General features: G+C 45.4%; 4 protein-coding genes across 6 annotated transcripts; 2 read left to right on the top strand and 2 right to left on the bottom strand.

Moving 5' to 3' along the window:
• Window positions 1-66: 66 nt before the first annotated feature.
• LOC6498386 (neuroguidin) lies at window positions 67-27907 on the top strand. Of its 2 annotated transcripts, none has more exons than XM_001962654.4 (4): window positions 67-637; window positions 26631-27286; window positions 27348-27535; window positions 27600-27907. In XM_001962654.4, the coding sequence occupies exons 1-4, from the start codon at window positions 629-631 to the stop codon at window positions 27731-27733; spliced, it is 987 nt and encodes a 328-aa protein (XP_001962690.2). In that variant the 5' UTR covers window positions 67-628; the 3' UTR covers window positions 27734-27907. The 2 variants fall into 2 exon arrangements, with proteins under 2 accessions (XP_001962690.2, XP_032311383.1); XM_032455492.2 differs by lacking the exon at window positions 67-637 and adding an exon at window positions 13904-13945.
• LOC6497134 (nuclear envelope integral membrane protein 2) lies at window positions 2268-3800 on the bottom strand. Its single transcript, XM_001962651.4, has one exon. The coding sequence runs from the start codon at window positions 3750-3752 to the stop codon at window positions 2382-2384; it is 1371 nt and encodes a 456-aa protein (XP_001962687.1). The 5' UTR covers window positions 3753-3800; the 3' UTR covers window positions 2268-2381.
• LOC6497133 (ABC transporter G family member 20) lies at window positions 7694-13696 on the bottom strand. Of its 2 annotated transcripts, none has more exons than XM_014906042.3 (10): window positions 13364-13696; window positions 10322-10425; window positions 9847-10269; window positions 9698-9791; window positions 9290-9636; window positions 8822-9231; window positions 8576-8762; window positions 8249-8514; window positions 8092-8178; window positions 7694-8037 (listed from the first exon to the last, which is right to left on the bottom strand). In XM_014906042.3, exons 2-10 carry the CDS (start codon window positions 10423-10425, stop codon window positions 7826-7828), a joined length of 2130 nt encoding a protein of 709 aa, XP_014761528.1. In that variant the 5' UTR covers window positions 13364-13696; the 3' UTR covers window positions 7694-7825. The 2 variants fall into 2 exon arrangements, with proteins under 2 accessions (XP_014761528.1, XP_001962688.1); XM_001962652.4 differs by having other exon boundaries at window positions 13647-13667.
• On the top strand, window positions 17875-19708 carry LOC6498385 (phospholipase B1, membrane-associated). The gene has a single exon (XM_001962653.4). The coding sequence runs from the start codon at window positions 18017-18019 to the stop codon at window positions 19358-19360; it is 1344 nt and encodes a 447-aa protein (XP_001962689.1). The 5' UTR covers window positions 17875-18016; the 3' UTR covers window positions 19361-19708.
• Window positions 27908-27974: the final 67 nt, after the last annotated feature.

Raw genomic sequence — 27974 nt, 5'->3', positions numbered from 1 at the left:
ACATTTTTCTAGTTATCGAATAGTCGATTAAATAGTTATCGAATGACTGGTGAGACCGTTTCTGGGACTTGTGATTTCCTGAGGCGTTTTCGTGATTTAGGAACTGCAATTCAAATCGCAGCTGACTAAGAACTCCGAAACGCATCAAAATCACTCAGCGACGCGAGGCGTCAACAGCCAACGCACTAAAATAAATAAAAATGCAATAACATCGGTGATAAACGAACTGCAACTCGAAGCAAACGCGGCCAACGACAAGAATCAAGTACAAGTACCAATAGAAAAGTGTCTTCCTCAGTTTATCCCACTCCCACTCACTGCACTTCCCCCCTCCCTACATAGATGCGCCGCGTGTGAATGACTTTGAAAATAATTTAATAAACAAAAACAAACCTTAATTCGCAATTTAAAAAATCTAGAAATTACCACGTGCGTTCGTTCTCTCGAGTTACTCTGTTACGTTGTTGTGGCTGCTTGGCGTTTGTTTTGCTTCAGCAGCTCTGCTCTCCCTCGGCTGGCTCTCTCGGCGCCCGTGGCCCGCGTGGGACTTTTATTTCTTACAGCCGGTGTGTACAGCCGGTAATTGGAACACCTTTTGGATAAGGACTCTCCACTCCCAGCCCAAGAAATGGTTCAGGTAAGCTAGGAGAAGACGCAATCCCAGTTGGGTGACTCTTTGAGGAAGGGGAGAGGCTAGCGAGGTGGATCTATTGAAGCTTCTACTCGTATTTGGGTTACAAAATGCCCCAAAAGTATATCATTTTAAGTCAAACCCCTAAGGAAACCCTTAATAAATCCTCTTAAACCCTTATCCTTTGATTTCTACATCAATTAGTTGCCTGTTTGTGAAGAACTGGGGCTAGTCTTGGCTCTACTTCCATGTATTCGAGGGTTGCTGATCCTAAAACCCAAAATATTTCATAATATAAAGTCTATTTATAAGTAGTATCCCCTTGAAACCATACAAAAACTCTTTACCCCCTAAACTAAATCCAATAACTAGCCGGTTTCTAGATCTTGACTCGTTTATCCCATCAACAGAACCCTTTGTTTCCAAATTTTACATCAGATTGGAACTCCCAGATTATGATATTTGAAAACACTCCATGAGTTGCATCTCACCCTGTGGAATATTGACATTTTGACGCAACCGTGTACACCCCACCATCCCTGAACATCCAGACCCTCAACTGCACTTTCCAGTGACCACCCCGTACGGATTCGCGCCTCACCACCCCAGCCTGCCCGAAAAACACAATGCAGCTTCCACCACCCTGCCACTGCCCCGGCCCCGGCCCCGGCCACTGTCCCAAGTGGGAATCCACCACCGAAAAACCTGCAAATCCCAAAATATACGCCGCCGATACACAAAAATCCACCAATGTTCCCCGGGTTCAAAAGTCAGAGGGAAAAATTGGCTATTAGATATGGCTGAGCTCTGTCCGGGCTCTGTCCGGTCCTCCTGGAGCGTAATGAACACGAAAGCGCTGCATTTAGTCAATTTTCCATCCACCAAGGCCTGAGACAGGAGCAGAAATCCCACGAATCGATGGGTAGATCCATCGACACCCTATACTTCTCTTCAAATATTACAAGTTTTTATTAAAATATGATATAAATGTTTGTTTTAAGATGAGAATAATTAAAAATAAATAATATATAAACCTATTAATACCCTATGATAGCCTAAACAACTCTAGGAGCTATCCTGTAAGCTGGCTTATGTGGCAGGACAAACTCTGGTTAGTTACCTGTCACCGTCCCCCGCCAAATAAGTGAAGTTCCACTTTTCGATTTGAAATGCGTTTTGCGCTTGCCCCGGCCAACTTTCCAACTGTCCACCAGCTTTCAGCTCATATAGGCTGCCCACTGCCCACTGGCCACCACCCTACCTCCCTCCCTCCCTCCCCTACTGTGCCGTCGTCAAAGAGCATTTTGGCCATTTGCATTTGCAGTTGCCGATTCCCGGTCGACTGGGTTCAGGCCTTCGTCCTTCCTTCCCCAGCTTTCAGGTGGTGGTGGGTAGTGCCTGGCCTGGGTGGTTGGATGGTTGGGCGGTTGGGTGGTTGGATGGGTGGAGGAGGCCTTTTCACTGCTATTTGCATAGCGTTTTGGCCTGCGTTCAATAGCACTTCTGATGTTTGGCCCAAGTTTGTGGCCACTAGTGGCAGCTGCAACTCTTTTTCTGCCCATAATAGGGAACTGGAGGCAGCTCTCTAATTAGACTCCAAGCTAAATATCAAAGATCTCCAGCTTTGGTCAACAAATCAAAGTAAAAACTAACAATTTTTATGTATTTTAGCTCCAGAAAGAAGAGTTTCAAAACAAAAATACAAGAAATAAAAAATATAAGACATGAAACATGAGTCCTTTGCAGAATCCTAGCTGAAGTAGTCCTGCTCCTCAGAGTCCTTGTACTCGGAATTCCGGTAAATAGTACTGAAAGAGGCCTCAGAGGGCTGGAATGGCAGGACCCTCCACACAGAGGAACTCATCAATAGATTCCTTATGGAGCAGCACTCACACCTCTCCTCCACGGGCTCACGCAGATCCTGGCGATGGCCCCCAGGGCCGAAGGTGTTGTGTCCCACGGGCACCTTACAGCGATTGGGGCGCATTGCCAGATGACTCTCCCCGTTCAGAAAGTTGGCGAACTTCTGGGGCTGGTGCAGCTGCGACATCTGCTGCCACGTGGGCGGCTCCTGGTGCAGACGGTCGCGCATCCCAGCGAGGGCTTGCTGGGTCTCGAAGGCGGCCTGGGCCTGGTACTCCTCCTCGCTGAGGAACAGCCGGACGTGGGGCGGCAGGACGCGGCGGCGGAGGAGCACGCACTTGGCCCTCAACCTCCGCAGCAGCCGCCACAGCTCCGGAAAGGGAAAGATCAGGCAGACGCAGACCCATCCGAAGCCCTTGTGGTCGGAGGCAGCCAGGATCAGCCAGTAGGCGAGCGCCTTCAGCAGCCGCTGGTGCAGCTTGTGGGCGAACTCGTAGCTCCACAGCCACTCGTACTTCTTGCATCCGCACTGGAACAGCCACGCCCCGGCCACCAGCGCCAGGGCCACCACCAGCGGACGCTCTTCGAGCACCAGCTTGAAGTACGCCCTCAGCGAGCCCACGTCCTCCCGAAAGAGGTCCTGGCTGCTCGCGTACAGGGACACGAATATCACACAGATACTGGCCACGTGGGCTCCCAGGGCCGCCGCGGTGCAGTACAGGCAAATCAGCGAGTTGGCCAGGAAGGGGGCACCGAACCAGAGCGCCACCCCAAGGGCGAACTGGACGAGGCGCTCCAGATCGCAGCTGGTCTCCTCCAGGATGAGGGCGAAGCGCTGCTCCGTGTTGATGCCGTAGCAGGTGTGCACGTGGGCGTTCAGCGGGATGTACTTGTGCTTCTGGTCGAACTTGGTGAGCCCCTTCCCGTCGGGGCTCTGGGTGGCCAGGCGGTGGGCCTCGTAGATGCTGCGCACGGTGTCCGCCATATACTGCCTGAACGCTCCGCCCGGGGACATCTGGAGGTGCAGTCTGTTGGTCTGGAAGATGTTCCCGAGGCGCAGCTTGCTGGGGCGCGTGCAAAAGATCTGAATCCGCTCGAGGTCGTCGAGCATCCCGTGCATCCTGTTCCCGTCTTCGATGAAGGGTTCATCTGCCCGCAGATAGGTGACCATCTGGTCCCTGAGTCCTTCTTGAAGGAAGGCGATCGTGGTAGCGGTTAGGAGAGCCATCCAAAGGCACAAAAGTATCTGAAACTTCATTGTAGTTGATGTGGGAGAGTCTACGGAGGTTGTGGAGTGACACTTCCCAGGTGGCTTTGCTTCCAAACAGACTTGACTTCAGGGCATACTGGGTCTTTCCCATCAAGGAGATTAAGGACAGTTCCTCTCCATAGATGGAAGAATCTCTAATCAAAAGTAGAATCCTCTTCCGGGGAAGTAAACACAGAACACTCTGCCAATTGGTAAGAAAGTCTAAAGAAGCTATAAACTGAGAAGAAGGAAGAGCTGGAACACAAAGGATATCATCGAAAAAAAGCAAACTCTAAAGGCTAAAGGCTGAAAGGAGAAAGGACTCGGATTATGACCAAAAATCGAACTGGAATTTCCACAGTTTGCGAGCTTCTGATTCTGCCATGCCATGTCCGTTTAAAACGCATGATTTTTTTCCATCCCGTCCTCCATATCCTCCATGTGTGTATGCATCTATGGGTGGGTGGGTTGCATGGGCTGGATGAACTGGTTGGGCTGTGGGGGTGGCGATGGGTAGCAGCCGGTGGCCTCATGCATTTTCCGTCTTTCGTATTGTGCGCAAAATAAATTGGTAAACAAGCAGAGAGCTGGCCAGAAAGAGATAGGTTCCGAGGGAGACCAGGATGGCAGATGGCCTGGCTGGGCCCGGCCTGGTCAATGGTAATACATGACATCCAGCTCGTACATAGTCCCCATGGCAGTTGTATTCACCTCGTCGTGCTTTCCCCATCGTGCATTTTAGTGTGCTGAACTCCGGCTCCCAACTAATACCTCCTCGCCCATTCCCCACCCACTCCCAATACTCCACGTCCTCGTCGCCGTCACCATGGTTCTGCCCCCTCAATCCCACTCCCCTGGTTGTATTTTTCCTGCCTAGGCTGCTGCGAAATAGGCTGCGTGGCTGTCGCCGTCCTCCATTTTCGCCAGCGCCAGCGCCATTGCCGGTGACCACGACTCCCGATTTCTTCCCCGAAAGTGACGCAACGCATCGCATCGCAGCCCCATTCTCCAACTCCCCCCATCTGGATGCCGTACTCCTCCCTCCCTCCCTCGGCAGTGCACTTTCCTCGGTTTTCCCCACGCATGTATTACCGCCATTTACGTTGCTATTGTTGTTTTGGCGAACAATTTTTCCATTTGCCATTTGTGCATAATGGGATGGATTCGAATTTTTGGGGAAACTAGGATTAAATTATAATATGATAAAAAATATATGTACTTCTGTTTATATATGATATGATACCCTGCACTTAATTGAAAAAATATAATCATACCCTTTTGGCTATTTTTGGAAATAAATTATAAAATGATGAGAAGCTTCTTATAAGTTTCTACAAATTTTTTAAGCCTGTTTTCTAGTTAGAGATGGATTTGCTTATTATATGATCCCGATACTTATCCTCCAAGCACTTTATAAGGTCATTAGATTATAGATATTATTATAATCCTTTGGCTGTTTTTGGGGATAAATTATAAAATTATTTAAAAAATGAAATGGATCCATTATGAGAGGATTATTATATGTTTTTACTAAGTTTTTAATCTTGTTTACTGGATAAAGATAGATAGTTGGTTTATTACATACATATTGATACCCGGTACTTATCCTCCAATCTCCCTAAGGACCGCTTGTAAGAAAGGTCTTGCAGTAAAATGTTAGTACATATTTTAATAAAATTTTAAAAGCTAGTTATTTTTTTTCAATAAAAACTAGGAATTTTTTTTTATAAAAGTCTCCCATATTTAAGACAAAAAGCCCACTGTGCGAACCCAATCAGCTTTTGCGCTGTCGCTGCTGTGGCTGCTGCTGCTGCTGGTGCTGCTGCTGCTGATGCTGCTCTTGTTATGTGTGCCAGGCAAAAGGCCAAACGCATGTGTGGCCAGAAAGCAGAACCCCACCTGCATCCCCATGCGCCGGAGAGTATCGTATGTGCAACAGAGCCCAGGACACAGAGCACCGAGCAGCGAGCAGAGGACTCTGTACATGATGGGGTAAATAGGGAGCGAGCGAGAAGGACTGTGCGAGTGCGAGTGCGAGTGGATCGAAGTGGCCGGCCACCCGGGCCAGTGAGTGGAACGAGCACCGAGCCGAGCCTATGTGGAAGGACTGGCCTGCACATGAGAGCAGGAAGCAGGCCTGCCGGTGTGTGAGTGCATCAGAGTGCAGGCCCAGTGGGTGGTCGAGTGGGACCCCTGCCCCAGGATCGAACCTACCTACGCATGTGGCATGTGTAGCATCGACTGGACGCGGTAGCTAGCTGGACTCGGTAGCCTCGAAAGCAGCAAACGTATCGAATGGGCATCGAAACGAATCCAACGATGATTGTATTATATTGGCAGAGTTCACCCTCCCACCTCTGCCTGCCACTGCCTCTCGCCTCTCCAGCTGCCACCCTCACCTGCCCACCCAGCCCACCAGTTTCTGGTTGTCCATCAGACGTCAGTGGAGCGGCCTGCACTTAAATGCCAGCATGTGCGTATGCGTGTGTGTCTATCTATGTGGCATGCCCCCTCTGAACACCCATACATATGCAGCAAATTGAATAAACTCTCAAATCAAATTTTTCTCCATTTTTCGCCAGGGAAGAAGAACAGTGACTGTCATGCAGGAGGTTGTGCGAGTTGCGAGTGTGTGGGCCGAGTGTGTGGGCCAGTACAGCACTCGTATGTATCGCTGTGCCATTTAAAAGGTCAATGAAATGCAAACGTCGTCTTTGATTTGGACTTGGTCTTTCCTGCCCTGTTTTTAATACCATTGGAAGAGGTTACTGAATGATACTTCTTTACTCTTTGTGAGTGTCAGTTGTTCTCAGAGTTAAATTGTCTAAAAAGGTATAGATTTTAAGAAATATCATCAGTTTGATGAGGAAGTAAGAGGCAGAACTTGAGATATACATCCCTAAGAATGTATTTTAGCCTAAAAATTACTTAATTCTTCTGAACTTTTAAGATAGGTTGGCTATTCTTGACTCTATATCCATATATCCTTCCTATCTTACGCTCATCTTAACTCATAGAAGACCTTAAAGACTTTCCTTTAAGCCACTGTGAAAACCATTCATAAATGTGTTGATTAGTCCAGTCCTGTTCCAGTCAGTTGCTCTGTTAATCCCACATTCGACCTACTTCCAGATCCTCCTTTAGTTATGAGCTTAAAGTATCTAAGCTTGTTTACAACAATATGTGAGGTGGATGTGGGATGTGGGATGCCGGCCCGGCAACAAGTTCTCCGCAAACTTTGCTGCACACATTTTATGCAAGTAATACTTATGTATTAAATTCAAACTACTCCAGCACCCACAGCCACATAGTGACACGCACACCCAACCACCCACACCCACATCTACACCCATTGGCACTGCCATGTAGATACAGATACAGATTCGGGCAGGACACCCGACAGACCTCCCAACCGACTGAGCATTGTTGTCGTCGCTCTCCTATTTGGCAAAGATAAAGTTTTGTAATAAAAATTTCTGCCGGCAGACAAAGGCAAGGCAGGCTGGCAGGTGGCGGCGGAGGACATCTAGCCGGGCAGACTTTCTGTCTGGCGCTTTTCAAGCACGAAGTGTGTCAGCAACTTTGCCACGACGTTCTCAACGTCGTAGTCGTCCTTGCCCTTGGCCCACACACCAAGATACACAATTTGATATGTATTCTATAGTATATTCTATATATTTTTAGGGGGAATCAGTAAAGAACTTTCGCTTTAGTTGGCTTCAGTTTCTGCTTCAACTTCTGCTTCTGCTTGGAGTTTAAAGGTTAAAGTTTGGTCAGAGATTCAACACACATTTGTATTTAATTTCTCAATAAGTTGAATATATTTTCTTCGGTGTTTTGTTTTTTATAAATATTGTGAGTGAGACGAGACACACACACCCTTTAACCTTAGCCTGATTTTAGTAACCCCCCCGGACGGGAACTGTCCAAGAATGAATTCTGGTGTGATGATGAGAGTCTGTAGCATGCGAGTGATGTGCTTCCGATAATTATTAAATTAGAACGATATGCGTGTGTGGTATCACCTAAAAAAAATGCTAATTCGTAAGAACTATGTGATGAAGGGCCCCCAGGAAGTGCCTCTATGCCTTCCGTCTGATCCCGATGAGGCACAGCACAAAGAAGATGATCGTCCAGCCGGACATGACCAGGAAGCCATTGTAGACCTTGGCGTTGGTGATGCCCCATCCCTTTTCGATCACATTCCGGGCGGATATGGAGGGTATTGTGAAGGGCAGCACCATCACTAGGTCCTGCAGGAACTGCGGCATGCTCTCCAGGGGCCACAAGAGTCCTGAAAATAGAAATGGTTCTGTAGGGTTCTCAGATAGAGTCTTAAGATACAAACCGCAGAGTATGATCATCGGATAGAAGGCGCCCGTTGCCACAAAATTCGCCTCGGTGTGCGACTTACAAAACACGGATATAAAGAGACCTGGTGATTCAAAAGAAAAGATTGTGTTATCCCGCTCCCAAGAGATGTTTACGGTTTCAATTAGACCCACCGAACAGCATGCCGCAGAAGGCGGTCAGTGTGAGCAGGCCGATGAGCGTGGTGGTGTCCCCATTGTTGTAGGTATCGAAGACCAGGCCGATGTACATGATGACCTCGAACGACTGCAGGGCCATGATAATGAGTTGGGTCAAGAGATGGGCCCACAGCATCTCGGTGGCCGACACGCCCGCCAACAGGGTCCGGTCCCAGATCCCATCCATGCGCTCCGAGATGAACACCGCCGCCGTCATCAAGGTGGCCAAGAAGAAGACCATGCTGAGTGATGTAAAGAAAGTGGATCAAGGTCGGGGCTAAGCAGGAATGGGGACTATCTTACGTCATGACCACTCCGGGAGCACAGTACTGCTGGAACTCAATGTCCGTGGAACCGAAGATCGGCTCCTGGAACTGGACTGGCAGCTCCACGAGGGCCGCCGAGGCGTTACAGTCCTTCACCACGCTCCTCATGAACGCGCTGAACTTTTCGCGGAGCTTGCGCTGCATGAAGTAGGCCACTTGTTGGTCTGAAAAGGAGATCATTGGACTATAATGGGTCGCCCAGATCCTACCACCACCCAAGTACCTGTCATGTCGATGTGGACACTCAGTTCGGCGTGGTCCACAGCTCCGTCGGTGGCATGGATGCCGTCCTCCATCACCGAGAAGATCGACTCGCTGAAGTTCTGGGCAAAGTGCAGGTATCCGACAGTCACCGCCTTCTTGGCGTCGCTCAGGGCATCCGCCTCGTTGGAATAGTACTTCCGGGTGGCCACGTCGTCGCCCAGCTCTCGGATGTAGCGGCAGGAGAGCTTGTTGAACTGGCAGCTGTCCTCGCCGCTGTACACCGTGACCAGGTTCTCGTCGAAGCACTCCCCGTAGCTGTCCACCTCGCCCGAGTACACTCCCAGCTCCAGGTTGGTGGGCGTCTTGCCGATCGCCAGGTAGAAGCATGTCAGTTGGATGAGGGGGAACAGCAGCATGAAGATGATTCCTCTGGAAGAAGGGAGGTGGGTTTAGTGCTAGGTGTCTCCTCCACAATTCGGAAACTCACGAGGGCTGTCTGAAGAGCTGGACAAAGTTCTTGGTCATCAGGGCCTTGATCCGTCCCTTGGTGGTGAAGAAGACCTTCTTGCGGTTCTCGTTGGGGGCCTCCTCGTAGGGAATGGGAGCCTTCTCCGGCATGTTCGGCTCGGCGGTGTCAATGACCTCCGGGGGCAGCACGGCCGGGGCCAAGGTCTGATTCTTGTTGTGGTCCATGATCTGGACCAGGTCGTCCTCGTTGCCCTGCCGCTGGCTCAGGATGAGGAAGGCATCCTCGATCGATTGAGTTCCAAACTTGATCATGATGTTGGTGGGGGTGTCCTCGGCCAGGAGCACGCCGTTTCGCATCAGGCCGATCTGGTAAAGATGATTAATGATCATTAATCATCAGATATGGCATTCCAAGTCCTCAACTTACGCAGTTGGCCTGCTTGGCCTCCTCTATGTAGTGGGTGGTGATGATCACAGCCAGTTTACTGTTCCTTGTGGTCTCCACAAGAAAGTTCCAGATCCTAGAAGGCATTACATGATCAATAAGCTGAAACTATACAGAAATAGGCCACTCACTTCTCACGCAGCATGGGATCCAGTCCCACGGTCGGCTCGTCCAGGATGAGCAGCTCGGGATCGTGGATCATGGCGCAGGCGAAGGAGAGACGCCGCTGCTGCCCGCCACTGCACTGCTTGATCATCTGGGTGGCCGGGGGCAGTTGCAGCAGCTCCTTGAGCAGCTTGAACTTCTCCCGGATCTTCTCGTCCGTCAGGCCGTAGATGCGTCCGAAGTAGAAGATGGTCTCCTTGACGGTCATCTCCTCCACCAGGGCGATCTCCTGGGGCATGAAGCCCACCCGGGAGCCAGGCACTCCGCTGCCCGGTTCGCCGGGCTTCACGCCCAGCACGGACACCTCCCCGCCGTTGAGACGCCTCTGGCCGACGATGCAGGAGAGCAGAGTGGTCTTGCCACACCCGGAGGCGCCCAGCAGGCCATAGCTAGGGAAGAGGAGAGATGAGCTTGGAACTTGGTATGAGAAATGGAACCTACATGGAGCCACGCATCACGTTCATGTTCAGTTGGTTGAGCACCACCTTCGGGTTCGACTTGGAGCCATAGTACTTGCAGCCATTCCTCACTTCAACGGCCGCCATCTGGGGAAGACAGTGCCTCGCTCTATTACATATTTCATAATTATTTTATAGCTCAGATGGCATATAGTTCTGCCAAGCTACCGATCGAATAAAGAGTATCATCATAAATCATTTGCGTCAATTGGAGCCTTCTGGATTTGGTTTCTGGTTTCTGGTTATGTATTTTATTGATTCTCCCGTCTTTATGACATACACGTGCCGCGGCGCCCAAACTGTTGCCCCGGTCCATAATTTATTTCGGAGCTGCTATGCCGGATTCTAAGTACTTGCTAATTAGACGATTGATTGCTCTTTCAATGAGCTCCTTAATGCTTAAAGTCAACTACAGAGATCTATAAAAAGGTTCCATCCCAGAGGGCTTTGCCCTTTTTAATGTCTATCATTACTAGGGGCAGTGTGAGAAAGATTATTAAACTACATACCTCTTAACTTTGATTACTGAGCTCTAAAGTAAAGCAACTACTGCCACGCGTTTGAATAAATTAGATACTAAAAGGTTTAATCTTAGTAACTAGTAATAGTTTTAGAGAACAAATCTTGAGACACGAATTCCAGCCAACTCTTTCTTTACTTTTGTGCTGATTTGTAAGAAAAAGTATCCGACAGCGAGGCACTCGAGACAATAGAGGAAGACTCCCATAAGCGTCTTGAATAACAATTGTTATATAGAAGAGACTATATGCCTATAGATTAGCGTCAGTGAGATGCATTCTGAATAAACAAAAGGCTGGAGAACTCGGCTGCCAAGGCACGAAAGTGAGTATTTAAATTAGGAAAGCGGGGTGTGTGTGAGGTGTTTTGCTAATATTTTACATATTATTGAGAAGTGTATTTTGTGAGTCACTTGCTGGCTGTGATTTTTAGTGATAAAGTGGCTTAGTCTCTCGGAAATAAGCCCTAAAAACGAGTGTTTATAAACATGACTGTTACAAAACCACACACAGTATTCGGCGGCGACCTCGCTAAACTGTCTTTGACCCACTTTGAGGCCGTTCCATTGCATTTCTATATACTGATCCGTCATTATATCAGTATATATCTTAGTATATAGTCAGTATATAGTCTAACACGCCGGCGAAAACATGACACGCCCATAAACAGGTCGAAAGTAAACCCCAAAAAAGTCGAAAAAAAATAATTCAATTGAGTAAGGTTAGTACACAGAGTCGTGGTTATAACTCTCTGCTTGTTATGTTATTATTTTTGTTTGCTTAACATTGGAGACAAGTGACGCAAAGGACAACAATTTCAGTTTTAAATGACTCTTCTGAGACATGGAGATTATCTATGGAAGTCTAGAGATATGGGGTCTCATCATCAGTCCATTTTCCCCACCACTCTTAGCAAAAATTGTTGGAAAACCCTCCATAATTTCGAAAAACAACAAAGATCTACTGGGGAGCGTCATCAAGGTTGCCAACTGGTTACCGGACGGACTAACCGACTGCTGACGTTGTGACTTAATTGCGAGCGGTTCCAAAAATTAGTGGTTTTATGGCTTATTGATGTATTGACGTTGGTGGTGGTGGTGGTGGACTCCGTCCCAATCCCAGTCTCAGTCTCAGTGGTGGTGCTCATATGCAATCGCTTTTTATTTGCCAATGTTTTGCAATTTGTGCAGTCGAGGTGTGGCGGCCATGAGCTGCTTAGACAAAAAAAAAAATAAATAACGCAGACCTCTAAAGTGCTTTCTCAGCACCCAGAAACCAAGAACTCCCCAACCAGTTGGTGGCCAGCTACCTTGATTCCGTTTAACGGCTTTTTTAACAACCCAACAGAAACTCCAACTGCCACTGCCAACAGTTAGTGGGTATTTAGTTCGTGCAACATGTTGCACAGCTCCAAGCTGCAAGCTCTCCCTCTCTATATCTCTGTCGCTGGAAACTTGGCTTCCTTCTCACCTGCCGCTCTGACTCTTTTAAAGTTTTCTTCTTTCTCTTTCATATTATTTTTTGTGGCATGGCCACTTCTTATATAATGCCACAACAATCATTTCGGTTAAACTGCAACAGCGGAGGCAGAGGCCCCTCTGGACTCTGCATCATTCACAGTTTAATGAAAATAATATTTAAAAAATAATATAATATCTTTGCTACCAACCTGATATGATTTTATTAACTTTAAACTTTGCCTTTGCGTTTCTACTTAATTTTTTTAATGAAAAAAAGTTAATGAGCAGAGGTAGTGTGCCGTGCTCGAACTCTGTATCTGTTTCAGTTTGCTTATTGCATGCGCTTTGAGCTTCTGTGTTTGATTATAACTTTTTGCCCAGGTTTGTCCCAGTCATGCTCTTTATAGTCTTTTATGTTACATCCACTAAAAAATGTCGTGTGTCATGTGTCATATAAGGTTTATTTATAGAAGTGTGATTAACTCGCTCTATATTTTTATTAAAAATAATATTGGAGATGTCTAGTCCTAGCTTCTTTTAAAATCTCATTACTTCACTTCACAATCGGTATATTTATGGTGTTATTGGACGCCTTACCTTACCTCTCACCTCTTTTATTAAAGAGTATTGTTTATATAGTTTTCCTTTTCGTAATTCTATTGCAAAAGTTTGTGGTACACAACCCTAGTTAACATACACTCGAATGCAAAACACTCGTGGTCGTGGTCATGCCTTGTGGCTTCAGTTCAGACAGTTGTTTTTGAAGTTTTTCTTTTGCCGATTTGTATGTTTTTGTTTTAAACACAGTCTTTAATGTTCGGTTAGTGGGGCTTGAGGAGTCCTAGGTTTTTGGAGATTCGAACATGCTAACACACAGTCTCTCGGATTTCACTGGCTTCTTGCGACAGTACACTTCAAAGTGTATACAATATATATTATCACTCTCTGTATTTGCACTGACACTTTAAATAACATAATTAAATGGGTAAAAATTTCAATTTTTTTGGGCATTTATTTTAGCTACAACACATTAACCATTAACCGTACCGTAGTCAGCCTTATTGTGCCTTTTGTTTGACTTTCCTAGGCACAGAGCTCTTTTTCTAACTTATCGTGTTGCGCACGCGCGCCTTCGGTGTTGCAATTTCTTTGCGACCAGTTGCTGTTTTACTCTTTCGTGCTTTTCGCCGATTTTCAAGTGTGGCTCTTGGCGCTGGCTCTAGCTCTGGCTCTGGCTCTTGGCTTATTCCGTTTTTCATTCAGCTAGCTGGTACTCCGCTCGACAAGGCAGTCTCAGCTCGGCTCGATCTCGGTCTCGGTCTCCGCTTACCCCAAGTGTCGTTAGCGAGCTCCGTTTCTCGACTGAGCTGGCCAAGTGCCGGACCGCGTACTCGCAAGCTCTTTCCGTTCAAGCCCGGCTTGCGCCAGCTCAGTCACCGCGACGTCACGGCGTCCCTTGGTCTCAGTCTCAGACTCAGTCGAAATAAAATTCATTTAACGATTTGTGCAATTTTTGTCGTCTTCTTACCAAAAAAAAAATGGTAAAAAACATGATAGATGGCTGGGAATTTGTCTATTAATGCGACACAGCATAGCACACTTATGGCGGTGGCTTACGGAGAGTACAAGGTACAATTAGTTGGGCATTACGAGGGCTCTAGTCCCTTAATGTATGTAGATGTTAGTACTGCAACCTGTTTTTATTTTTATTCATTGATTAACCAACTTAATATTCCTGCATTTCATTTCGTTTCAGGTATGACTTCATGGCTGTTAATCAAATGTACTTATAAAGACATTGTTGCAAGTATGAATTTCTGAAAATAATGATTGAAATTGCATTAAAATCTAAAGGCAGGTAATTAACTTCCACTTCTTATAAAAATTTAAAGTTCAGACTCTAGTCTTACAAATGAGGAAGCTATAGTAGACCACAGTGTTTTGGGTAAAGTTCGGGGCAGAAAGTAAAATAGATTTCCCGAGTAATAAGCTTCATTTTTTACGACTTTGCGAGTGAACTTTGAACGCAGACTAGAACTAGAACCCGGGCCAGGGGTTAGTATACAAATTAACCGAGTTGTCATTAACAATTACCCGTGTTGTCTTTTAAATATTCAGTGCCCGAAAAGGAGATATCTAATTTGTCGTGTTTGCAAATTATTTCCCCACTCTCGAACCTATTTTTTGCCCAATTTTCGATACAATCTGCATACTATTAGCCTATTTACAAAATATTTAACCCCAATTTACCACATATTGGATTTTGGATTTTGAGATGCTGTAGTTTTCTGTCGGCGGAGTTCGCTTTGCGGTCTTGCACAAGTTCGCAAAAAAAAAAAATAAAAAAAAAAAAACACAAAAAAAACAAAACCCAACAAGTGTATAAATTGGCTTAAAACGTTCAGCTGGCCCATTGTCTTACCCAAGCATAAAGTTTATGAGACTGAAACAGGCTTGTTTGCGTTTGCTCACATTTCGATAGTTTTTTGTTTGAAACAATCGCTTCTACGCAAAACAAAAGAAAGCCAAGTGAAGATCAAGTTTTTGGGCTCTGGCTCTGGCTATGGCTCTGGCTCTAACTGGTGCGGGGTTCATCTTCTTCTGTTGGCCTGTTTAAGCCATTGGCTTTTAACATATTTTTCGTGTTCAAGGCCGTGCGATGGCGCTTTCTTTTACAATAGGCGACCTTGAAGCTGCGACTGCGCAAGCGCGCTTGGCTCTCGGCTTCTGCTTCGGTCTCGCTTCCTCCCACTCCCCAGCTGGCTCTTTCTTTCCCTCTTTTTGGCCTGGTCAGCTGAAAAGACACCATGGGACGTCTTAAACTTAAAACTTAAAGACTTTTAAACATTTAAGACTAGAAGGGCGTACTTGAAAGGCAGCTATTAATAAAGATAATTTATTATTTAATGCTATAGTTTAAAAGTTATTTAATTATTATATTAATAATAAAATATATTATTATTTATAGTATTTTGATTTGTCCCATTGTCCAGCAGCGTGCAGTGGTTTGTTAGCACAGAGAGGTTGTCGGCCAACCGACAAATTAACCCACTTAGGGTATGATGAACGTGCTGCTGCCCAATGGCTGCCCATTTACCTGCCGCCAGTGCACCTGTACATCACCTGGCCCCCGCACACCACCACCCACCTCCCTGGTGGGTTATTAAAAAGACAAAGCAATTGGCAACGCTTAGCCACCGATTACAATTTTTTGTATCATGCCATCATCATTTCGTTTCTTTCCTCCACACAATGATTTGTTTAAAAATGCCTGTTTCATTATTCAGTCAGTAGTACTTGTACTATTTCCTTAGTAGCAACTGCGCCGTAGTTAGACTAGAAATAGTACATGAAAAGAGGCATCTCCTCTCGAAACATTTAACATTTCCCCCACGTTCTGGTTGCCTGTTTTTTATTTTAATTACTTCTTATCACAATCTGCATTAATTACAAGTCTGAAAAATGTAAAAAATATCAGGAATGTTTAATGTGCATCAATTAGATACAATAGAAACTAGATAATATGTGAACTTGTCACACTAACAATAGTGGTTTTAACCTTGTAATTGTTTTAAATAAACTACTAGAGCCACAACTCTAAAGGTTGTTCTAGAAAAATTCAGTTTTTTTTTCTAAAAAATCAGGATATGGCACAATGTGGTTCAATATTTTTGGGAGAAAATCTACTAACATTATGGATATTTAAGAGAAGCTAAGATATTAGTTTTTTAACAATTTTTAGATTTAAATAATAAATTTAAAACTAAAGTAGTTAAACATTTAAACTATATTTTATTACTATTTCGTTTAGCCCTTTAAAAAATATAAGAAACCAACTAATTCCAACAGTCCGGCAACTTTTCTTCGACGAATTTAAATATTTATTTCGAGCTTTTCGAGCGTGAAGCCAGTTCGGAAAGCTCTTATAATTTCCTGAGCTAATAATCGAGACTGGGTCAACAAAAGGTGTTTTTAAGTCTGGCTAGGATTTGTTCGAGATAATTTTGAAAATATTTAGCTCAGCGACAACCTTCATAGGAAGTCCTACTACTTTTCAAATCCAAATAGAATCCCTGATTGCATCTAAATCATGTTGGGGAAATAACACGTAAAAAACATTATTTTTGCATAAGGTCAACAAAGCATTAATAAGATATAATTATTATTAAAAATTAAAACATCAGGCAATAAAGAAGAAAAAAAATCTAAATTATCAGGGGAGAAATAGAAATGCTTCTTAAAATAATTATTCCCACATAGAAGGCATAGTTATTGGATAGTATTTTTCAAAAAGTGCAAGTTATCTTTATTTTCTTATCAATAATAATGACATCCCCCCCTGAATGGGAGTGGATGAAGCGGAAGCTAGTGCCGAGAAAAAAAAATTCCGTCACGTTCAGGCCCCTGTCCCGATGGATGGATACCCCAGGCCGTGCTTACAGCCCTCATCCGACAAGCCTCAAAAAATCAAGACCTTAAGTGAGTCAGCTGGCAAGAGCAGCGTCATTTATTTATAGATCTCTTTTTTAATATTTTATTTAAATTATTTTTGCGAGAAGCGTGGTCAACAACCGCTACCAAGTTCGTGAAAACGGATATGTTTTTGCATTCGAAGTCAAACACTTGTCCAAAGTCTCTTGCTGGGAGATCTGGGCAAACAATTAGCTATTATCCATCTCAGGCAGTTCGGGCAACAATTACATTACAAAACCCACTTAGGCTTAATGTGCAAATATTTGTGGATTTATTTTTACTTGTTTTCTACGTGTTCAAAATCGGGCTTGAATAGCGAAGGTCTTGCCACCAAACGACCTATAATTATGGCCAGTGGCGTAGGTCTAAAAGGAGAGTCTATCATATTTAATTCCAAACTATATAATAAAGGACCTTTTTGACATAACATTTTATACTTAATTCTGCAAGTCTCTGTCTTCTAAGATGGCTTAGAATGAGTCTTATAACTACGCCCCTGTCTTGGCTTTAATGTCGCTCCAATTTATTTATAAGGTGATTTTGGCTTCCACAAACATGTGCATTACCGTGTTGTGGATAGCACAAGGTAATTAATTTTTATATTAATTTTATTTCGCTTAGGGTGCTCATACCCATTACCCCGGGAAGAGTAAGACTTTTCGGCGTTAATCTTAAGGGTTATTTCCATGTAACTGGCTATAAAAAAATTATTTCTGCTGATTCATTATCCTCCGCTGTACTTTACTCAGTTCTTTTGTTATAAAACTTATTTATTTATTTAATTAACTAAGCCAGTTTTAATTTAATGGGCAGCAGTGAGTACTTCACCGTCGAGCTTCCTCAGACTGTCTTCCGCACATCTTTGAACCCAGGGCACTCTGGGCATAGCTGGCTTTTGCTATCAGGCCGCTTTTTCATTTTTATGACTGTTAATGTCTCGGTCAACGCTTTTAAGTCAAGTTCTGAGCTCTGTCCCTAGTCCGCCTCGTGTCCCCGCCCCAGCTGATGCCTTTAATGGAAAGAACCGCCAGCTGAGAGTCAAAGCCGGACCCACCGTTCGTATACGTTATTTTTTGGCAGGCATTAAAAACGCGCGACGCATACACCTTTCGGACGAGAACGCGTTCAGAAGTCCGTCGGGCATGAGCGCATGAAAGTAAAGCCGAGTGCTCCAGGGGCCATCTCAGTGATTTACCCGCCAAGAACCTCAAAGAACTATCATCCGCGATGTCAAATGTCATATACCTGCGATGGGCTCTGTTGCTCTTTCTCTGCTCCTCGGCTGAGCCCGGGAATACCCGGGTGCGACGACAGAACCGATCGGAAAAGCTACTGGCCGATATCGGAGTACATCCCCAGAGGTACAACCCGGTGAGGGTCAGGAACGGAATCCCGCAGTACACCTACATCGATAGGAATCTGCGGCACCTGTTCATCAACTCCAGGCAGCTGTCGCTCAGGTGGGCTCTGGGGAATATCAAGGCGTTGAGGCGCCGAGGGGAGCAGGAGGGAAAACTGCAGGACCTGGTGCCGAAGCAGGAGCCCTTCCCATGCCCCCTGAACAACACGCGGTCCAGCAGTCCTCCCACTTCCATAGAGCAGCTGCGGCCCGGGGACATAGACATCATAGCTGCCTTCGGGGACTCCCTGTCGGCGGGCAATGGGATTCTATCCAACACCGCCCTCGACGCGATCAACGAGTTCCGAGCGCTGACCTTCTCGGGCGGCGGCATGTCCACTTGGCGCCGCTTCCTCACCCTGCCCAACATCCTCAAGATCTTCAATCCCGACCTGTACGGCTTCTCCGTGAGCAACAGCTTGGTGGTCAACCATCGGCTCTCCCGGTTCAACATCGCCGAGCCGATGATCATGTCCCGAGACCTGCCCTTCCAGGCCCGCGTTCTCATCGACCTGATGCGCCGGGACCCCAAGGTGGACATGAAACGGCACTGGAAGCTCCTCACGATCTACGTGGGCAACAACGACATCTGCTCGGACATGTGCCACTGGGACAGGCCGGAGGACTTCCTCAAGCAGCACGAGAACGATCTCCGGCAGGCCTTCCGGCTGCTGCGCGACCACGTTCCTCGCCTGCTGATCAACCTGGTGGTGGTGCCCAACATACCCAAGGTGCTTCGCAGCATGACCCACCTTCTGCCGCTGCAGTGCTACCTGGTCCATCGCGTCGGCTGCAACTGCCTCATCGACGACACCCTGAACAGCACCCAGCTGCGGCAGCGCAAGGAGACCGTCCTCCGGTGGCAGCGGATGGAGATGGACCTGGCCCGGCAACCGGAGTTCCACCGCGATGACTTCGCCGTCGTGGCCCATCCGTTGATTACCAACATCAAGGCACCCACCCTGCCCGATGGCGCCTTCGACTGGCGGTTCTTCTCCCACGACTGCTTCCACTTCAGCCAGCGCGGCCATGCCATCATCGCGAATCTTCTGTGGAACAGCATGCTGTCGCCGGTGGAGCAAAGGCCGCATCCTGTCAAGTTACCCGACCCGTTCGACTACGTCAGGTGCCCCAGCCAAGAGCAGCCCTATTTTGTGGTTAGACCTGGCTAGGAGAGTGGGGCCAAGGTGGGTGGGGGTTAACTTACTTTTTCAAGTGTTCCTGGGAGCTTATTTAATGCCATATCCATAGGTCTACTTATCAAGGCTGGAATTTGTTAAAATAACTTATTTTGTAAATAAATTAGAGTTAGTTCTTCATGGAAATAAACATAATATAACACAAAATTTAAATTGTAGTAAGTGGGTGATAGAAATATCCTTGCAGGGAAGCTCTATCCCAAAAATAGGCAACTATATATTATGAAGTACTTCTCCATTTCATTCAAAAACTGCATAAAATATTTACATTATTTATTTCTCATTAATTAAAGCATCCTGAAAAGGAATACCTCAACCCATATGGCCAAAAAAAGATTCATTAAAATTACGTTATGCTTACGTGGCGAGAAAAGCAACCTTCTGCCAGTCCACTTCCTCTTTTTGACGCTTTGCGTGACAACGTCGCTTACTAGCCCCTCCACTTCCAGCTCCCCCCACTTTTCCCGCAAATTATAAAAAATTCAAAAACAAAACATCACAAAAATTTTCCGCACATGCAGCAATAAAAAAACAGAGCCACTTGAAAACCGGACAGTTGGCAGTGGGTGGGGGAACCAACCTCCAATAGAATTCGTTCCAAAGAACGTATAAAAAAAATCCATTTAAAAAAATAAATAAAGAGTAAAGGGAGGGGGCTGGCTTACTTGGGACAGATACGAAGCTCTTATACCCTTAGCGATAAACAATTCATTTTTATGAAATTTTGGGGACGGTTTTAATATTTGATAAAAAAAAGGACACTTGCCGAGTTAGAATTAATTATCTCGAAAACCAAAAATTAAAAGTTGTACTGCACTCTTCACACGTTTTTGGGCACATTATGATTTTAAATTGTGGAGAGAGTGGAGGAGGTTCTATTCCAAATATCTGCTAAAAATTATAATAATCTCAACAAGGGTAAAAAAATGGGGATATATTTTTGTAAACACGCCCACTGCAAACAAGGTTTCCACGGCGAGGGTTGTTGCAAAAAAAATGGTTTGGTTTGTATTATTTTTTTTGGATTGGGTTGATTGGGAATTGGGGTCTGGGAAATTATATTAAAAATGCACTGTCCGAGAAGGGTACAAAACATACACAAAAAATACATTTTTTGGCAGAAAGAAAGGGTATGTAGGTTTTGAAAGCGAGAGAGGCCCTTGTCTGTATCATTCTTACATGTTTTCAACGCTTTTCTATAACTCTGTTTAAATACCTTCCCGATGACACCTCACACTTGGCCATTACACTTTACAAGTTATTGGTCAATAATTTTAATTAGTTATGAGGTTTAGCAAATCACCTTTGCCTTGTAAATTATAGTAATAGTTACTGTACATAAAGGCAGTAACATCTTAGTCATAAGACTGTCTATCGTTGATTTGAATTTCCAATTAACAACCGCGATAATTCCCTCATCTTACTAATAAGTGACCTAAAGCTCCTTTCCCGCAGATTGTCCCACAACCTGTCAGTTTTCATTGTCGAGGAGCGCTGATTAAAAGACGCATTCCCTTGCCCTCGAACGAGTGCAGAAATGGAGGCAGCTCTACCGCAGAGGCTCTCGTAGGAATCATTGGATAGCCATTAGCCTTCTCGTTGAGGCCAAAGGACCAACTTACCAGACGTCAAAATCATACCCAGTGGCAAGGGAGATCCTGGTGGGCGGCTGGAGTGCCGGGTGCAGCCAGTATCCGCGCAGCAAACAATGAAACGCCGCTTCCTTCGGTTTGGGCCCCGTTTTTCCAGTCAAGCGGGGACCGCATCGGTGGAAATTGCCGCCTTATTCCGGCCACGAAAAAAGTGCCATGGAATGGCATTTGAAAAGCGGCGACGGTTCAAGCTCAAGTAACTTGTGTGCCATTTTTCCCCCGATTTTTTCTCCATTCTGTGCCTTGTTTTTTGACATTTTTGTTTTGGGAACTCTTGCTCCATATCCGCCACCAGCAACCACCACCGCCACCACCAGTCGCTGTCTGGATGACGTTTTAGCGCCGGTCGTTAGCGGTGCCATGGGGCGGATGGGGACTGCGACTAGGAGGAGGGACCTCTGCGGCTGCCAGTTGCTTTATGAGATGTCTCCGCCTGTCCATCCTGGGCCCTTTCATCCTTTGTGTCGCACTCTGCTCGCTCTTTTGACTAAAAAACAAACTCTCAGGGGCATGTTAGACTATTGAAGTGTTTAAAGAACGAAAACTAAACTAGTCTTGAACTAGACTTGGTCCTTTATTTCTCCTGAAACAGATCCTGTTTGGCTAAGCTCTTTATTCCCAGCAGCATATGCATAAAAGTTTACATCTTTTCCTCTATTTGCGTATGCTTTTTTGCCATTGTTTGCACTACACTTCAACGCACTTTCGTCATTGATCCGGAGAGCCATGTAACAGCCACCCCATCCACTCACCATCCCAAAACCTTTCCGGAGCTGGCTTCCAATTCAAAACTGCTGGCTGGCTGGCAAAGCGGGCTATCGCAGTGGCGGTTTATTTTTTCCCTGTTTTATTTTTTCATTTTTATTGAATTGGCCTCCCCCGAGTCCGAGTTATATCTTTCCAGTCCTTTCACAACAACTGACTGACCACCGCCAGCCCACTCCCCTGATCCCCCTCACTATATTACATTATGCCAGGACATACGTTTTCAAATTCCATTCCCGCCTAGATTTTTTTCTCCATTACTCATATGTATATGCGAGTGTGTGTGATTTTTATTTTTTCCTCCTCTGGGGTGGTTATGTGGTGGAGGCACGGCTGTTGCCAGGTTTCCACGTACGGGATACGGCGCTAAGCTTTGACGTGGGATTTGCATTTTTTACGGGCCGAGGACCAGCTCGTTCCCCATTCAACTGGATCAGGATAGCCGGAGCGAGGAGGAGAGCTTTCCACATTTTCTGATTTGATTTCTGTTTCGGTCACCCTTTTTAGCTGGTCGTGGTGGCATTTTTTCATTTGTTTATTTCTTAAATTTAAAATGGTAATAAAAAAGATGATGACACAAACAAAATTTATAAAACAAAATAAAAAATTAAATAGAATTGAGATCCTTACATCACCTTGTTATCAAGGACCTGTAAGGGTATACAGAATTTCTCATTGCAGAAAGTCACTTTTCCATTATCCTTTTTTCGCAAAATTTTTTTCTCCTTTCCGCTTGCCATATTTTCTTCATTCGCCGTGTTGTCCTGTTTTGGGATAAAAATCCATTTCATCATCAGGGCTCAGGGCTCTCGTTGTTCTGCGAACCTTTCTGCACTCGGATTCTCTGCAGCTTTGTCTGATCGCGTTGAAATCGTAATGAGATTGTCCGTTTTGGGATGATTTTTTGTAGAAATTATTTTCCAAGGGTTGTGCCGTCAATTTTCCGGTGATATGCTCTCCAGCCATGTATGCAATGCCTGCGTTTGTCCATTTAATTTAGCAAAATTATCTGCAACTCGCATCTGTATCTGCTGCCGGTCTGGGCCCGGATTCTTGAACGCGCCCGCAATTGCGGTGGCCGAGCTGGCTCTGGGTCTGCCCAAAATTCATTATTCACTCATCATTCATAAACCAACTTAGTTGTCGCTCTGTCATCCGCTTCCTATCCTGTCCCGTTTCCAGTTAATTTTTTTGTTTAGGATGGCATTTTTTTCAACGCCGCCTTCCCCTTCAGAAACTGAAAGGAGTCGCATTCCGGTCTTGTACAACCACTCAGTTCATAAACAAAAACAAGGATGAAGAGTGGGAAGATTTGGTTTTGTGGATTAAAAGGGACAGGGATCTTTGTTTTTTTCTAGCTACTTAAAGAATGAGGCCTGAGTTAAGAATTAAAAAAAATAAAGCATACTTTTGAGGGCAAAGGACATGTGCAACACTCCATATCCAACCTCCGACATATCAAGTGCCACACCCTTGTTGAAAAACGCGAATAGAAAAATATTTGAAAACTAAAAAATCAATAAACCTTTGAATATTTCAACTATGTATCCTGAAAGTCTATGCAGTCCGGACAAAGGAATGCACGATTTCCAATTATGCGATAGTTTTGCCCGCCTCCTCCGCCCCCCTGAATCCACTGAATCAGCCTCTATCGACAGTCCTAACCCCTGACTCCATGTTGGTCCTTCCGCCCAGTCCCCAGCATTTGGCCATTCGTTGTTTTCATTCGCGAGCAGGGAGGCTCACTAGCAAATTGTATTTAAAATTTATATAAATTTCGGCGAGCATTTGTTGTGACAACGTCTGTGTTGCTGTCGACTGTCTGCCACCGCCTGCCCGTCCGCCCACCTGCCACGCCATTCCTTTCCCAGCCCCCGGCCCATGCAACTAACGTTAAAAATTCGCGCAATTTATGCATGCATGGGGAAGCGCGAACGGAAACAGAGTCGGGCGTTTATACATATATATTGTATGGGTTTCTGTACATATACATATAGTGTGTGTTTGGCTGCGCGAATGGCAAAAAGCCTGTGTCGCTGCTCTTCCTGTTCCGCCCACCCCACCCCCACAACTCACCTCCATTTGTTGGCCGTTCTTATTTTTACTAACAATTCCCGGCTTGTTTATTTTATTGGCATGAAAATTTATGTGGACTTGGCCATCACACGACGCCCCCTGTCGCATTTGTCCGGCCGCGGAGTAATTCCATTATTATTCTATAAATTGCGCTTTATGTGCTTATTTGAAATAAATAAAGCCACACCCAAAAGTGTCATATAAATGGCAGATGGAACTCTTTCTCTATTGATTTGGAATTCTAACTCCACATACTGCCTAATACAAGATACTCCCCCTTGAAGCTATACCTTAAAGTATTCCAGTACTCTGGTATTGTCTTGGTTGTTTGGAATCACTTGCTGACCTGGAATTGCTACAACTGCCACTTTAAGGTCGTAAAAAAAAGAATCCTGCCCGACAATAACAGGCCTGGCCGGGCCAGTGGATGGCAAAGGGAATCGGTCCAGAAACATCATCAATATGCAAAGGTTTCGGTGCAGATAACACCAGGGGGGAGGCAGGCAGGTGGGAGTCGTTGAAAAAGAGGCTTTGGCTGCTCTTCCCGGCTAGTTTTCTCTGCTCGTTCCAATTATGCCTCACACATGCAAATGCAACGTGCAACAGCAGCGGCAGGCAGCGGCAGCGGCAGAAACAGCAACCAACCACCCAACTACCAATGGACCCTACTACCCATCTACCCACTTAATGTCACCCAATCATTCGTCGCGTTTTTGGGCCCGCGAGGCTTTTGTCCTGGAGCGGCAAAGCGACACGAACCAGGCCCTGGACCAGGTCCAGGTCCAGGTCCAGAGAGTGCAGTCAAAAAAGCGACACATGGCTACCATAACGAGACTGCGGGTGGATGGGTGGTCGGTTGGGTGGAATCTGACATGAGTGCCTGGAGGGGGGGATAGGGACTCTACTCTGTTTCAATTTCGACCCACACACAGACGCAGCAGCAGAAGCAGCAACACCCCAACCACAGGACTCAGCCACCCTCTTTTTTCGCGTAGCACGACGGATTTGGACGAGAGGGTCAGAGCTATATAGTCTGTGTTTTTCCGACTCTTTCGCCAGATCCCCGGCAGAGACATACACATAGTTGTTGTTTTATTGTTTAACCACGGAAACTCTGTTTCCCTGTTGTTGCAAGCTATGTGCGTTTGTTGCACCAATCGATTTATTTTCGGTTTCATTTCTGATTGGCAATATTTCATAAAAAATAATGTATTTTTTCGTCGTCGTCGTTTTCCCTCGTCGGCGGCCCTGTTTGTTTGTGTACATATGTGATTAGAATATTCGAAAATTGGGATTGTATACTTGCTGGATGGGTGGTTGAATTAGAGGGCTAAAAAGTGACAAAAAAGAGGGGGGGGATATATGCTATATGGCGAGTTCTATATTCCTATGGTATTCTGGTGGAGAATCTACCATCTAGAGTGGTGGCTGTTTCATTTTATTAAATTGGCTTACCAATTATTGAAATAAATATTGACGGGCCTAGCCACAAAAAAACATTGTTGCTGAAAACCAAATGAATTAAAATTCATTGGAAATAGCCAAATGCCAATTACGGCTGATAAAATCCAATGCATTTTCCGTAAAATATAAAATATGCATTATTTATTCTGCACTCCACGGGTATATGGAAAAAAAAACCCTATAATCCCATAGGTATTTGCGAAGCATTAGTGTATTTTGAATTAGCATTTACAAAGTTTCAATTGCAGTTACCAGCGCATTTTGGCAAATTTCCATTTAAATTCAGCCTATAAATATGCAAAGATCTGAGGAATTAACAAAGCCGGCCAAAACCAATTCCGAAACACACACAGACCGTCTATTTATGGCATTAATGGATGGCATTATAGAGGCATTGTAGAAAAATAAATTGGATAGCAAGTTTTGTCCATAATGATTTCATCTCTGACTGGAATTATGCAGATGCACTCAAAGCCTCCTGTCCGGCCGAGGGCCAGACACCATAAAATTAATCATTAAATTCTGAAATGGCGGCTGGGCGGGCAGGACACACACGGAATATGTGGCCGGGGCGGGGGGACGTTGAGAGCAAACATTTACAAATTGCGGTTTATATTTTATTCATGTGGCGGCTGGAAATGTCGAAAAAAATGTTTATTCGTTCGCGTTTGGTTGGCGTTGGGAGGACGACTGCGACTGCAATAAAAATCAGCTCCACCACAATATTTGAACTGCCACCACACCCGGCTAGACATCGTCGCCATGTACAACCCACACCACCCGTACACTAATTAAAATGCATAAAATATTATGGTATTTCGTTTATTAATTAAAAATATTACCGTAGGTTTTAGAGAGAAACATGAGAGTGTGGAGGCAGAAACAAATAAATTATTTGTTTATTTTATAAACATTTTTAAAATATGCTATTTTTCTGGGGAATATTTTCGATAGACATCGTCGCCATGTCCACAAAAAGCTTTATTAATATTAATTGAAAATAAATGCATTTTTGCATCAGTCGGGGGACGGAGTGGCGGGGACACCCTCCGCCGAAATTGTTGTAACATGGAAATAATTAAATGCCTGCCAATGAAATATGCAAATGAGATCCATGGCCCAGACAGGAGGGGAGGAGGTGCCTGCATAGGTGCGGGTCACAAAAGGATAATCGGAATTTATAATCAGAATTTGGGGGGAAACCTACAGCAATTCGCTGATTAAAAATTTAATTTTATAAATATATACAAATTAAACCAAAAAATGTTTATTAATTCTATTTAAAGGCTCTCGATTACGACTGCGAGGTGCAGGGACAGCAGGACATCCCGCAGGCTATTCAGCTCCTTGGGGAGATGAACAGCAATGTGAAGCAGGTGACGGACCTGGTCGAGGGAATGCTGCAGCGCGTCAAGAGCGGTGAGCTGACCACCGAGTACGGCCTCAGCTTCCTCGAAGTGAAGTACCACATGCTGCTGGACTACTTGATCAACCTCACCTACGTTGTGCTACGCAAGTGCTCCGGGGAGACTATCGAGGGCGATCCCTCCATCGAGCGTCTCATTGAGATCCGCACGGTGCTGGAGAAAATTCGGCCCATAGACTACAAGCTGCGCTACCAGATCGACAAGCTAGTGAAGACGGCCACGACCGGTGTCTCCAGCAACACAGATCCCACTCTCTACAAGCCCAATCCGGAGGGCATGATGATCAGTGCCGGGGCTGAGGAGGAGGAGGGCGACGATGACGACTCCGAGGAGGACAGTGACGAGGATGAGGAGGACGAGGCCGGCGCCGCGAAAAAACCGCGCAAGGCAGCGACGGCGGGCAAATCCGGAGTCTATGTACCACCGCGCATCAAGCCAGTCTACTACGATGGCGATGAACGCGAGGCCGACAAGGAAAAGAAGGCCATGGAACGGGCCAAAAAGCGGGCCATCACGTGAGTTATTCGATTATCCTTAACTTGAACCTTAAACTCATACGTTCCATCCGCTAAACAGTTCATCCATGCTGCAAGACCTCAAGGAGGAGTACCTAGACGCCCCCACTGAAGTGTCATCTGGATCCCGGGCCCAGCAGATGCTCTCCCTGGCCCAGAAGGAGAAGCAGGAGTACGAGGAGACCTACTTGATGCGCCTGCCGGTGACCAAAGCGGAAAAGCATCGTCAGCGCAAGCTCACCACCTTGGGTATGTTGACTTAGTAATAAAATAATAAGAATTCCATTTAATAACTTGATTATTTCGTCAACAGGTCAACTAGGAGATGAAATCCTGGGCGAGATTAGCCGGGAATCTGCACTGCGGGGAGATGGCAGCAAAAAGCGAAAACTGGCCAAAAAGGGCAAGGGCAAGAAGCGCAGTGCCAAAAAACGAAAGTTTCACTAATCGAGGAAACTAGAAACAGTTCAAAAAACCGTTTTAAATGCAAATAAAACAATTTTCATTAAGTTTTTTTCCAACAGCTTTTTATTGAGAAACCAGAATTGATGTTATTACTTTGATTTGTGTTGAATTTTTTATTAAAATGCTCATTAAAAGTTTTATATTATTTTCAAATAACAAGATGTGTTTTTATTTCTTTAAATGTTTCATTAAATTTCATTTTATTTACTTGAATTAAGAAATG

The sequence above is a fragment of the Drosophila ananassae genome, chromosome 3R, assembly GCF_017639315.1.
Source record: "Drosophila ananassae strain 14024-0371.13 chromosome 3R, ASM1763931v2, whole genome shotgun sequence".
Taxonomy (NCBI): Eukaryota; Metazoa; Arthropoda; class Insecta; order Diptera; family Drosophilidae; genus Drosophila; species Drosophila ananassae.
This window is presented reverse-complemented; position numbering and strand designations above follow the sequence as displayed.

What these genes read in the sequence shown, in the direction of transcription:
- LOC6497134 (XM_001962651.4), bottom strand. Translation starts at nt 3,752, where the DNA reads ATGAAGTTTCAGATACTTTTGTGCCTTTGGATGGCTCTCCTAACCGCT.
- LOC6497133 (XM_014906042.3), bottom strand. Translation starts at nt 10,425, where the DNA reads ATGGCGGCCGTTGAAGTGAGGAATGGCTGCAAGTACTATGGCTCCAAG. An exon ending in GCTCCCGGAGTGGTCATGAC is followed by an intron (nt 8,515 to 8,575) that starts GTAAGATAGTCC and finishes TACATCACTCAG; the next exon opens with CATGGTCTTCTTCTTGGCCA. An exon ending in TCCGATGATCATACTCTGCG is followed by an intron (nt 8,038 to 8,091) that starts GTTTGTATCTTA and finishes TTCTATTTTCAG; the next exon opens with GACTCTTGTGGCCCCTGGAG.
- LOC6498386 (XM_032455492.2), top strand. Translation starts at nt 13,919, where the DNA reads ATGGCGGTGGCTTACGGAGAGTACAAG. An exon ending in GCCAAAAAGCGGGCCATCAC is followed by an intron (nt 27,287 to 27,347) that starts GTGAGTTATTCG and finishes TCCGCTAAACAG; the next exon opens with TTCATCCATGCTGCAAGACC. An exon ending in GCGCAAGCTCACCACCTTGG is followed by an intron (nt 27,536 to 27,599) that starts GTATGTTGACTT and finishes TTTCGTCAACAG; the next exon opens with GTCAACTAGGAGATGAAATC.
- LOC6498385 (XM_001962653.4), top strand. Translation starts at nt 18,017, where the DNA reads ATGTCAAATGTCATATACCTGCGATGGGCTCTGTTGCTCTTTCTCTGC.